The sequence below is a fragment of the Eptesicus fuscus genome, chromosome 14 (assembly GCF_027574615.1).
Source record: "Eptesicus fuscus isolate TK198812 chromosome 14, DD_ASM_mEF_20220401, whole genome shotgun sequence".
In the NCBI taxonomy this organism is placed as follows: Eukaryota; Metazoa; Chordata; class Mammalia; order Chiroptera; family Vespertilionidae; genus Eptesicus; species Eptesicus fuscus.
Window position 1 is genome coordinate 66,126,157 of NC_072486.1, and position 13,495 is coordinate 66,139,651.

At 38.0% G+C, this 13,495-nt stretch overlaps 1 protein-coding gene across 1 annotated transcript in view; it reads left to right on the forward strand.

Annotated features, from left to right (window-relative positions):
- The first annotated feature begins 201 nt into the window (after positions 1 to 201).
- The window catches only part of POT1 (protection of telomeres 1), a 71,804-nt gene continuing 58,510 nt past the window's right edge, over positions 202 to 13,495 (forward strand). The window contains exons 1-4 of the mRNA XM_054726431.1: positions 202 to 425; positions 3,734 to 3,932; positions 5,997 to 6,069; positions 7,059 to 7,150. Coding sequence (XP_054582406.1) covers positions 3,810 to 3,932; positions 5,997 to 6,069; positions 7,059 to 7,150 — 288 coding nt within the window. The 5' untranslated portion in view covers positions 202 to 425; positions 3,734 to 3,809. The remainder of the gene's footprint in view (positions 426 to 3,733; positions 3,933 to 5,996; positions 6,070 to 7,058; positions 7,151 to 13,495) is intronic.

Sequence of the window (13,495 nt, forward strand, 5' to 3'; positions counted from 1 at the left end):
CCCACCGAAGCTTCCAGTCCAGCAAACGGAATCCCTGATCCGTCTGGGAAGGGTTTTTAATTAGTCACAGGAATTACAATCAGCTCCCGCCTCCCCGGCCGGAGCGCGGGAACTGACGGGGGCGGAGCTAAGGGGAGGCGGGAATCCAAGCGGACTCTACGGTCGGCCCCTCCCCGTGCCCCCCCCGACCCGTCTCAGGGCCAAGCATGTCAAACTCGCGGCCGGCGGGCCGCATGCCTCGTTTCGTGTTCCGCTAGACTCCCAGGGCAACGGACACGCTGGGAACCGCCCGGCGTCTTCAGCGGCCGCGGGAGAAAACGGCGTAGTCCCAGGGCCCCAGCACGCATGCGTGGGAGCTACGCCGCCGGCGAGCAGTGACGTCACAGGCGCGCCGGTCTAAACGCCGAGTTTTGCTCCGGAGCGCGGTGAGTGAATTTCCGAGTGGGTTTGGAGTTTGTGGTGTGGGTCCGAGGTGGGTTGGGCCCTGAGCTGGCATAATACAGAGGCTGGCTTCGTTTGGACCCAGAGGGGACGTAGTTGTTGCAGAGAAGCCCTGGGTGCGCGTCACTGTCGTGAGCCTGCGGTGCTCAGCCTCCCGCAGGGGCTTGGGGAGTGGGGTTACCCCTGTCCCCGCCCTCACGGGGCGCTGCTGGCTGCGGGGAAGGGTGGCGCGCACCCCCCGACTGTGACTGTTGACACTGTCCCAGCCAAGAGTTTTGAGCAATAAGATTGCACCTACAATGCACACGTTGACATCAGGTCAGCAGTCATTTCTTTTGATTGCTACACGGGCGCCGGGGAGGAGGCAACAGATACATTCTGGAGTAATTTGCTTTTGGTAGTACCGTTTGCCTACGCAAGGTTAAAACTGTCAAAGGGATTTAAAAAATGAAGCCAAAACTTTCCTTGCCCAGTAGCTTGCACATTTGTAAAGCATGGTGGTAAAGGCTATTCTGAGCTCCGTTTTCACAGATATTAAAACTGACCTTTAGAAGTACTTTTTAAAATACAAAACTAAAATCTCTGTTCTGTTCCGTTGGTCTATGTGCCTGTTCTTGTGCCAGTACCAGGCTGTTTTGATTACAGCGGCTTTGTGGTACGACTTGATATCGGGTATTGTGATTTCTTAAGATTGCTGCAGGTATTCGGGGTCTTTTTTTGGTTCCATATAAAATTTTGGAGTATTGGTTCTAGATCTGTGAAATATGCCATTGGTATTTAATGGGGATTGCATTGAATCTATAGATTGCTTTGGGTAGTATGGACATTTTAATGATGTTGATTCTACCAATCCATGAACATGGTATATTCTTCTACTTGTTTATATCTTCCTCTATCTCTTTTTTCAATGTCCTGTAGTTTTCGGAGTAGAAGCCTTTTACTTCCTTGGTTAAGTTCATTCCTAAGTATCTTATTTTTGTTGTTGTTGCTGCTATGATAAATGGGGCTATTTGTTTAGTTTCTCTTTCTGATAATTCATTATTGGTTTATAAAAATGCCATTGTTTTCTGGGTGTTAATTTTGTATCTTGCTATATTGCCAAATTCATTTATTAAATATAGAAGTTTTTGGTGGAATCTTTAGGGTTTTCTATGTACAACATCATGTCATCAGTGAATAGCTAGAATTTTACTTTCTCTTTCCCAATTCGGATGCCTTTTATTCCTTCTTCTTGTCTGATCGCTGTGGCTAGGATTTCCAGTACTGTGTTGAATAAGAGTGCTGAAAGCCGATATCCCTGTCTTGTTCCTGTTCTTAGGGGAAATGGTTTTAGTTTTTTGTCCATTGAGTATGATGTTGGCTCTAGGTTTGTCACATATGGCCTTTATTATGTTTAGATATAATCTCTCTATTCACACTTTGCTGAGACTTGGATTTTGTCGAGTGCTTTTTCTGCGTCTGTTGATATGAGCATGTGATTTTTGTCTTTCAATCTTTTTATGTGATGCATTATTGATTTGCAAATATTGATCCAGCCTTGCATCCCTGGAATAAATCTTACCCAAGCCATTATGCTCAATTAATATTTGACAAAAGAGGCACGAATATACATTGTAGTCCAGACAGTATCTTCAGTAAGTGGCGTTGGGAAAATTGGATAGATACATGCAAAAAAATGAAACTAGACCACCAACTTAAACCAGACTCAAGAATAAACTCAGCATGGATGAAAGACTTAAATGTAAGATGTGAAACCATAAAAATCTTAGAAGAAACCATAGGCAGCAAAATCTCAGACATCTCTCATAACACTATGTTTACAGATATAATATGTTTACATCTCCTAGGGCAAAAGAAACTAAGGAGAAAATAAACAAATGGGACTACGTTAAAATAAAAAGCTTCTGTACAACAAAAGAAACCATCAACAAAATGAAAAGGTAGCCCACTGTATGGGAGGACATATTTGGCAATGATATCTCAGATAAAGGTTATATACACTGAGTGGCCAGATTATTATAATCTCTGAACGCATAATAATCTGGCCACTCAGTGTATATATATATTAGAGGCCTGGTGCATGAATTCGTGCATGGGTGGGTTCCGGCCAACCTGGCCAGGGGGAGGGGACATGGGCAGTTGGCCCGCCTGCCTGCTGGTCGAACTCCTGGTCGAGGGGACAATGTGCATATTAGCCTTTTATTATATAGCATATACACTGAGTGGCCAGATTATTATGCATTCAGAGATCATAATAATCTGGCCACTCAGTGTATATATCTTATATAGATATCTAAAATATATAAGGAATTCATACAACTTAAAATTCATACACCTGTCAGAATGGCTATCATAAACAAATCAACAAATGGCAAGTGTTGGCAAGGATGTGGAGAAAAGGGAACCCTAATACACTGCTGGTGGGAAGGCAGACTGGTGCAACCACTGTGGAGAACAGTGTGGAGTTTCCTCAAAATATCAAAAATTGAACTCCCATTTGACTAAATGATCCAACTTCTAGGAATATATCCTAAGATACCTAGAACACCAATCAGAAAGAATGTGTGCACCCTATGTTCATAGCAGCACAATTTACAATAGCTAAGATCTGGAAACAGCCCAAGTGCCCATCAGTAGATGAGTGGATAAATAAGCTATGGTACGTTTATATCATGGAATACTATACAGTTGTTGAAAAGGATCTCTTACCCTTTGAGACATTATGGAGGGACCTGTAGAGTACTATGCTAAGCAAAATAAGCCAGTCAAAGAACAACAAGTAACACATGATCTCATTCATATGTTGAATCTAATGGACAAAATAAACTGATGAACAAGGTAGATCCAGAGACATAGAAGCATAGGAATGGCTGTGGAACCTCAGGAAAGATGGGGGGAGACTGGATGAGTGGGTGGGAAGAGATCAAAGAACTTGTAAGCATATATGAATAACCCATGGGCACAGGTGGTGTAGGCCTGGGGTGTGCGGTGGGGGCAGGCTAGAAGGAGTCAATGAGGAAAGGAAGGGGACATATGTAATACTTTCAACAATGAAGATTTAATTTAGAAAAAATAAAATACAAAAGCAAATAGAAGGGGATTAAGTTTCAATGATTTAGAAGAATGTGTATATTGATCCTTATAATAAAATTATAGCATAATCCATTCTCTAGCTCTCATCTGCCAACAGTGACAACTAACTAAAAGAAAAAGAAAAGCAAAACTAAGACATAGAAGCTTAAAGCAGATATTGACTACATTTTGTATAAAAAACTGGTCTCTGTATTTTCAGCATCAAGATATCAACTTCCCTGATTGAATTTGCTTTGGACAGCAGATTTGATATGCCACTGTAAAGCAGATCTGATATGCCACTGGAATTAATAAAAGAAGTCAATGGGGTGCCTGAAATTGAGCCACTAAATAAACTACACAAAATAGATTTCAGATCCCTACAGCTAGGTTGTGATTATAGCAAGAAATATGTACAGGTAAGAATGTTCATAACTCAGAATAGTTATCTTTTGTATTTAGTAGTTAGACTGTTGTACGTCTAGGTGTGGTTTTTCTTTGAATTTCTCCTGCTTCTTAGTAACTGAACTACTTGGATCCATAAGTCATGTTTTTCATCAAGTTAGGGAAATTATTGGCTAACTAGAGGCTCGGTGCACGGGATTTGTGAACTGGTGGGGGACATGGCCTCTGGGGATCGGCCCGCCATGGGAGTGCCACACATCCCTGTCAGCTGAGTAGCTGTGGACCTGCTCATCCCGGTCAGCTGAATGGCACTCCCACTGTGGGAGTGCACTGACCACCAGGGGCAGCTCCTGCATTGAGCGTCTACCCCCTGGTGGTCAGTACACATCATAGCAACTGGTCGACCAGTCTTTCTGGTCATTCCGCTATTCGGTCGCTGGACTTTTATTATATAGGATGTTCCTTGGAATTTTTTCCCTCTGACATTATTGCTCTTTTCTCCTTCTGGACGTCAATTACATATATCTTTGTATGTTAGGGTATTTGCTGGTGTCCTACAGTTCTCTTTTTCTTCAGCATTGTTTTCTTTTTTTGGCAAAAGAAACTAAGGAGAAAATAAACAAATGGGACTACGTCAAAATAAAAAGCTTTTCTTGTGAGGAGAGAGATTTTTAGATTGAGTAATTTTTATTGATCTGTCTTCAGGTTCACTGAACCTTTTTTTCTGCCATATCCAATATTCTGTTATGCATATTTAGTGAATTTTTCATTTTCATTATTGCACCTTTAAGTTAATGACTAAGGAGAAAATGATGGGATGTAGGCGAGAGGCTTATTAGTATAAAGAGCCCAAGAGTAAAGGAAAGAGAAATAAGGCTACATTTTGGTTTTGCCCTTCTAATCAATATTCTCCATATAGATACTTGCCTCTCATCTCTCATTGGAGGTACTTCTCTTTTCCTAGATTTCTGTTTGGTTGCTTTCTGTTTTCAGCTCTGGTGGGTCAAGAAAAATTGTGAATTTGTTCATTGTTCCACTTTTTCTCATTCTTTCCAGCTTTCTACCTCCTAAGTGGAACTATTTACCTTTACTTTGAATCATTTTGTGCTGCTGATAGTCATATTTTCTTTTTTTCTGATGCTTTTAAGTAAGATTGATTTATGAACATAGCTGTTTTTTGTTGTTGGCTATATCAAAGTTGGAATATTAGTGTAGGAGATATGTATGATAGGATCTATTTTTAAACTTTATTAAATCAATTATATTTCTGTGTGGAAGTTTTCAAAGAGCCCTACAATATATTTGCTCATAGAATCATTATATTTTAGAGCTAGAAGAAATGGTTAAAAACTATCCAGATTAAATAATTTATTTTTCTGAAACTCTGACTAAATAACTTTTTTGACTGACAGGGCTGCTTAGTTACAGAAGCAGAACAAAGACTAAACTGTATTTGTGCCTTAGTCCATTGATTTGTCTATACTGTCCTTATTTATGAGATTATCATTTTGTACTTTAAAATGTTTTCTTAATAAGTTTTAATTTCTTTCTAGGAGCAAACTCTTAATCTTTTTCTTTAGTAGAAAACAGTTTTTATAGGATAAAATAAAGTTGAAGTTGAGCTAGTTCATCTTTATATAAAATGAGGAATTGGTAATATTTAACTAATAGGATTAATAAATTACTTTATGGCCGCGGTGGGGAATTTAGAGATCAACCAAAGGACTTGTATGCATGCATATTAGCATAACCAATGGACACAGACACTGGAGCGGTGGGGGCTTGCCCTCAGGGGTGGAAATGGTTGTGGGAGGGACCAGTCAGGGAAAAAAGGAGACATATGTAAAACTTAAGACAATAAAAAACAAACAAAAAAGAAATTAATTTATGAACGAAAGTATTTTTAGGCCCTCATTTTTCTCTAGATGAATCATTTTCATGTCTTAAAAATACTGACTTAAACATGGTACTTTGATTTCTTGAAAGATAAAAGTCAATTGCCTTTAAAAAATGATTCCAATCTTTACTTATATCTTGGTGTTTGACTTTTCTATGTAATTCTTTTTCTCTCATTTCAGGGAAAACTTTCACGTATCTCTCCTCTAACCTATGGTGGAAACAGAACACCGATTTTGGAGATTGGACTACAAGGTATGTAAGATCATTTCTATTTAACTTTTTCCTGTAATATACAAATGGGTAACTTTGTATATAAATGTACACACACAGATAAATACACACAGAAGCGCAATTTTTCTTACACGATGATACAGTTGAGTCTTAGCATTCGGCCTTGCTGCAGTGGTTATAGGAAGTGATTCCGAGAGAATGAAGATAGGGAGATTCTTTCCCAAAGCCTCTAAAATCCAAATGAGGTGACTTGTACAATGTTTATTTCTTATACCCAAGTAATTTTTATTTTCAACATTACAGATAGCTTGGTCTTTACACAGCTCTTTTACTCTGTGATATATGGGCGCTGAGGGAGAAGACCACACTTGTCTAAATTAAAACTTAATATGCCAGAAACGGTAGTTACTAGAAGTTAAGTAAATATTTGCAGGGTGATATTGTTATATTGTATAAAAATGGAACAGTTAATATCTTGTTCAGTTTCTTTTGATTATAAATATGGGAAATTAAATAGAAAGTGGTCATTAGGTGATATTAATGTGATGTTTACAGAAATTTATAGAACATATTCTACTTGAAACTTGTTATAGTTTTTGTTTTTGTGCCCAGTAGCATTCTCTTCATTGTTTTTGAAATGAAAGTAGTAAACCAAAATTGAATTGTAAACATTTTAATTATTCTTTATAATTACATTGTTTTTATTTTTCAAATATTTTTAACTGATTTTTAGAGAGACAGTAAGGAGAAGGGAGAGAGAGGGAGAGAGCTTAACATCTATTGGCTGCTTCCTGCATGCCCCCTACCAGGGATCCAGCCCACAACCTGGGTATGTGCCCTATCCCAGAATGCAACCAGCAATCCTTTGGTGCACAGGACGATGCCCAAGTAGCTGAGCCACTCCGGTCAGAGCATAACTATTGTTTTTAGAATGTAGTTGCCATCACTTTTCTTGTGTGTATAAAACTGCTATATCGAATAAGTGTTTTTCTGTGTGTGTTTTTCTCCAGAACAAGAAAATTCAGATTCGGAGAGTAACACCATCAATGTGTTATTTTTTGGAAAATTAGCAAAGGACTGTGCAAAAGTTTTCTCTGAAGGGGTAAAATATTTTCATATTACTTTATCATTTTAGAGGTGTGTTTAGAATTATTGATGATGCTATATTCATCCTGTAGACTTCTTTTTAGAGATTCATTACATATTTGCAGGTATGTAAAAGAATGATACTTAAAGAAGCAACATCTTTAAAATCGCAGCAACCCTAAGATTAGTAAAACTCAGCATTGACATAAAAAGGGACATTTTTTCCTCTTCACTTTAATTTTTAGTGTTCAGTAGAATGTCTTAAAGATATATACATTTACCCTCAAATCAAAAAAAAATTCTTTTTTACTAAGTAATAATATGAGCAGTTGCTCTCTGTATGTTTGTAATGTTTTCTTTTTTTCTCTTTTTTTTTTTTTAAATCCTCACCCGAGTATATTTTTGGAAGAGAGGGAGACAGAGGGAGAAATATTGATGTGAGAGAGACACATCAATTGGTTGCCTCCTACATGCTTCCCAACCAGGGCCAAGGATTAAACCTACAACCCAAGTACATGCCCTTGACTGAGAATTAAACCCACATCCCTTTAGTTAGCAGGCTGACACTCTAACCACCAGGCTTCACTGGCAAGGGCTATAATATTTTCTTATAATTGTTTTAAAAATACATGCCTGCTAAATCCTCATCAAAATGCTATCAAAACTAACCCAGCAGTATATTAAAGGAGTAGACACACAGACCAAATGGGATTTATCCTAGGAGTGCAAGATAAGAAAATCAATCATTGCAATACATCACATTAATAGAACAAAGGAAAAAAGGAAATGATCATCTTAATTGATGCAGAAAAGTCATTTCATAAAATCCTACACCTGTTCATAATCAAAACACTTAGAAAACTAGGAATAGAAGGGAACTTCCTCAACATTATAAAGAACATTTATGAAAAATTCACAACTAACATCATACTCAGTGAAAGCATTTCCCCTAAGATTAGGAATAAGACAAAAGATTGAAAGCATTTCCCCTAAGATTAGGAATAAGACATAGGATGCTCACTTTCTCCACTGCTACTCAACATTGTATTGGAAGTTCTAGCTAGAGTAATTAAACTGTGACCTCCTGGTTCATAGGTTGATGCTCAACCACTGAGTCACACCAACTAGACAGTTTAACCAGTTTTTTCTAATCTTTTACTAAAAATATTCTATTACTAATCTTTGACATATGACATCTTTTTTTCTAATCTTTTACTAAGAATATTGTATTACATTTGTATGGAATTTCACAAATTGCAAAGTGCTTCCATATGTTTATTATTTGACAAACATATTTACCTTTATTAATCCCCTGTGGTGATGGTTATTAGTACTGTTCTGAAAATAACCATTCTAAGCCTAAGATTTGCTATAGAACTTGTAGTAAGTGGAGAAACTTATCTCCACAAATGTATTTTTTTCCTGTCTCAGGGAGATATAGTGGACTTGAATTAGGTCTTGAAAATATTTAGTTTAAGGATTGTTCTTATGTGGTCATAGTTTTGAAAACATTCAAGCAATATGCAAAGGTATAACCAGAAAAGCAGACACTGCCCCGCTACCTCTGAACACATTCCCATTGCCTCGCCCATTGTACTGCTCTCTCTCTCTCTCTCTTTTTTTTTTTTTTTTGGGGTATCCTTTCAGCTTTTATAAATATGTGTGTATACATATGGATAACTATATATGCATAATTTTGTATCCATATATATTTTACCAAATGACTTCATCTATCCATATTTTATAAATTGCTTTTTTTTTTCACAATATATCTTGGATATCTTAGAAGAGGATTTTGAAATAATTACATGTTTTTGAATGTTAGGGATCTGTTTGCTTATATTTTAAATACATTTCCATCTTTATCCTTTAAGATTCTAATATTAAATTTTTATTTGAGAAATAATATTAAAGGTTATAATATAATGATTTAGCGAATCATGTATAATGCATCTGCAAAATATATACTATATATTAGATATTAGTATTTTACCTAACATGTGAAAAGTGTTTTCTTCTATTGAAATTTTAAAAATAGATATTAGAATAGAATAGAACTATACTATCTAATTAGTACTTGTCAGGTAATAGAGGATGTTAACAATGGTAAGTAAGATTTCTCCTTTTTAAAATACAAGGGTGAGAAGACTGAGGTCACAGTCTACTTTAAATTCTTTCTGGTTTAAAATCCACAAATGCGGGTCATTTGGGAGGCCTAAGTAGGCTATTTAATTCAGAGCTTATAGTATTAAGGTTAAAGATGATTGCAAATCAAAGGTAAAACTTACTGCACAAAACAGTGAATTTTCTGTTTTGATTCCTGCCCCTTTATTTGTTTTGTGCTTGTGCCCTTAAGGTTAGCTCTGTATTTGAATACAACAAATATCTTAAAACATTAAAAAAGAATTTTTAACAAAAGTTTAGTTTTTGCTTTGCTGGACTAATGATGCATTTTGCTGGGATATGTGTGTCCTCATTTTACCACCCTCAGTATGAGACCCCCTGTTCTCTTTTTCTCCAGGTTTAGCTTTTATTTAAAGGGAGTTTGAACATTTAATATGTAGGTATAAAATACGAGGAAAGACTTTCCAAAGTATTTTGAAAGTTTTAAAAATATTTTATTACAACTGTCAAAAGTAGACCTTTATTAATCAATTTGTCTCATTCCTGTAAGATTTTGTTGTGAGAGAAGAAGTAGAGTAGTGCCTGTCTTGGAAGTCAGGAGATCTGGATTTTTGTGTTGATCTATAATTAATTAGCTGTATGTGACCTTAGGCTACTCATTTATCCTTTTTGGCTCTTATTTTCTGAAAAATGAAGGGCCTTTTCCATTTCTACAATGCTAAGATGCTATGAAGTAAGGTTGGTAGTATGTTCAGCTTGTTGAAGACTTAATACAGGTATTCTCTATTTATATTTACATTCATATGTTTGGTAATGCATTTGGTTGTCTAAACATTTGTTGAATGTTTTCTGTCCTCTACTATGCTAAGTGTCAGAGACTTAACTGTATAAGGCAATTATGGACCTTGCCATTATTGAACAGTGTTTAATGGAGAAGAGTGGAATTAAATATTATGGAATTAATTATTTTATCCAGATATAATATGAAACTGAGAAGATTGAGTAGCAGAATGAGAAAAGTAGCAGAAAGAATGAGAGCAGGGGTACTATGAGAGTGGATCAGTAAGGAAGAACAGTGTATTTACTGTGCAGGCCCTGAGTGAGGATCCTGAAATGCTAAAGAAGTATGAGAAGGTGGAATTCCAGAGTGAGAGACACAATGTGTAGCTAGTGAGATGGGTGGACATTCTATCTAATAAAGAGGGAATATACTAATTGACCCTCATGCCATCACAAAGATGGCAGCGCCCATAGCCAATAAGGAGGGAATATGCTAATTGACTGTCCCGCCCTCAAAGATGGCACCCACAGCCAATAAGGATGGAATATACTAATTGACTGCCACGCCTTCAAAGATGGCAGCGCCCACAGCCACAAGATGGTGGCACCCAGTCCCCTCTGCCCCGCGTGCCTGCCTCCAGAGTCCCCCAGTCCCCTCAGCTCCGCAGCCGCCCAGGGCCGGTCCAAGGCTCAGGTAACCAGGGCTGGCCGAGGCTTGCGCTGCCGGCGGTGGCAGCAGCAGAGGTGTGATGGGGCATTGCCTTCCCCTGATCAGTGGGGTCACCTCCTGCCCTGAGAGCTCCCGGACTGTGAGAGGGGGCAAGGCCGGGCTGAGGGACCCCCCCTTCCAGTGCATGAATTTTCATGCAACAGGCCTCTAGTCAGATTATATAGTGATTTGAGGGCCATTTTAAGATTTTGGTTTTTGTGATATTACATAAATACCAATTATGTCCTTGGTGTTACATAATCCAAAAACATGCTCATACTCATGAAATATACCTTTTATATTAGAAAAACATTTTCTGTCAATCACTACACTATCAGTGATGTCAGATTCTTGTACTTTCTCTCTTTTAAAATATGATAACCTAACACGACTTGCAAGATCATTGTAGTAAAAAGTACTTAATGCCTGTTAAAGTCAGATAAGTGTTTTTGTTGGGTGGTTATTAGTTGTTTCATATTGTCTGTGTCCTGTCCCTCCTCACTAAAAGTGCCTGAGAATTTTTAATTTATCGTCTGTTGAAAATTAGCAAATTAATACACTGGTCTTGTTTACATTTTTGTTATTGAATTTATCTATTTGCTTTTTATTCATTGCTGAATGCATTCTTTATTAGGAAGTATGTGAAAACCATATTTTTTAATGTGGAAATAAGTTATCTGATTTTTTGCCTTTTAATTCTTGATTTTTCAAGAACACTATTAATGTTAAAAAGACCTGTAGTGATTTCATTCATTTTCTCTGCGATTGCTTTGCTGTAGAAATATTCCTATAAGCTAACCTAAACAGGAAATTGTTTAATGACAAGGGCTTACTCTTTCTAAGGCACTGTGACAGGGTAGTACAGACACAAATGGGAAAAGCTCCATTTGCTGATATATGAGTATCATGTTAGTTCAAAGAGTTCAGTTAGACCAGATAATGTTTTCATATTTTATAATATTCATGCACATCTATAATAATAAAAGTGTAATATGATAATTAGACCGGACATCTGAATAACCTTCCGGATGTCATTCCAGACGTCCTTCTGGATGAAGCCGCCATGGCAGGGGCGATCAGTCAGGCAGGCGAGCAGTTAGGGGTGATCAGGCAGGCAGGCAGAGTGGTTAGGGGAGATCAGGCAGGCAGGTGGGTGGTTGAGGGGCGATCAGGCATGCAGGCAGCCGAGCAGTTAGGAGCCAGCAGTCCCAGATTGTGAGAGTGATGTCCGACTGCCTGCGGGATCGGGCCTAAACAGGCAGTCGGACATCTCCCGAGGGGTCCCAAATTGCGAGAGGGTGCAGGCTGTGCTGAGGGGGACCCCTTCCCCCCCGTGCACGAATTTCATGCACCGGGCCTCTAGTATATTGATAAAGCCTTATCACTTTTAGTAGCATGGCATTCTTCTCAGGCTGGTTTCCTAATACTTTTTTAGCAGATTGAGAAAACATCTACTCTGATATCACAGAATATACTCTTGACATTGAACTATATAATTCCCATTCTTGTTTGAACAGCTTCAGTGTGCTTTTCTCAGAAGCTTAGAACTTAAAATAATGCATATTAAATCTAATTTTTAACTCAATCTAATGATGTTTATAATACAAATACTGCCTATTGTATACTTATATTTCTTATCCTTTGTGTATGTGAATTAATTTAAAAGCCATTGTGATTTGTAAATTTATGGGAACTGAATCCTAAGAACCAGTTTTTTTTTTCTTGTTTGTTTAGGTCTGTAATTCAGTTTTTACCAGTATTAATTAATTTATTCAACAGCTATTTGTTGAGCACTGACTATGAACAGAAAAGAAGCCTCTGCCAGTCACTAGTATGGGTTATACAGATAGTACATTCTTCTTAGTCCCAAGGATTTTTAAAAACATATTTTTATTTTTATTGATTTCAGAGTGGAAGGGAGAGGGAAAGAGATAGAAACATCAGTGATGAGAGAGAATCACTGATTGGCTGCCTCCTGCACACCCCCTACTGGGGATCGAGCCCACAACCCAGACACGTGCCCTTGCTGGAATCGAACCTGGGACCCTTCAGTCTGCAGGCCGATGCTCTATCCACTGAGCCAAACCAGCTAGGGAAGTCCCAAGGATCTTACAGAGTTTTAAGGGCATTAAAACAATAAGTAAAGTTTACAAATAACAAACAAAATGAAAAATATTGAAAGCTGCATAGGAGAGTTCAGACAATAATTATTTTTCTGGAAGAGTGACAAAAGTCTACTCTAGACCTCACTGGGAAGAAGCATTTATAGCCCCAACTTTAAAAGATCAATAGGGTCAGGTATTTGCAAAGGAGAAAAATTCTATTTATTGTGGGGCCTCAGAATAAGCAAAGAATATATGTGGAAAAGCAGTAGGTGTGTAAAAGAATCCGATGTGTGTAGTATTGAATGGAACTGTATAGAGATAAAGTATGCAAGGTCGGTTGGAATGAGATCCCTGAGGGCCTCTAATGTAGTTATATTCAAATATATGTTCACTAGAGGCCCAGTGCACGAAATTTGTGCGCAGGGGTGTGTGTTCCTCACTGATTCTATCTTCATTACCTGTTCTAAAACCTGTTTGATTTCTTAGAGGAAGGGAGAGGGAGAGAGAGTCCACACAGGTTCATTGCTGGCTTCAGAGCAGTTGGAGTGGTAAAAAGCACATGTTGGCCCACCCATTTCTCCTCCAATTGGCCCGTTGTCCTTACTCTGCTCATGTCTGTCTATCTGCCTAACACATCCCCTCA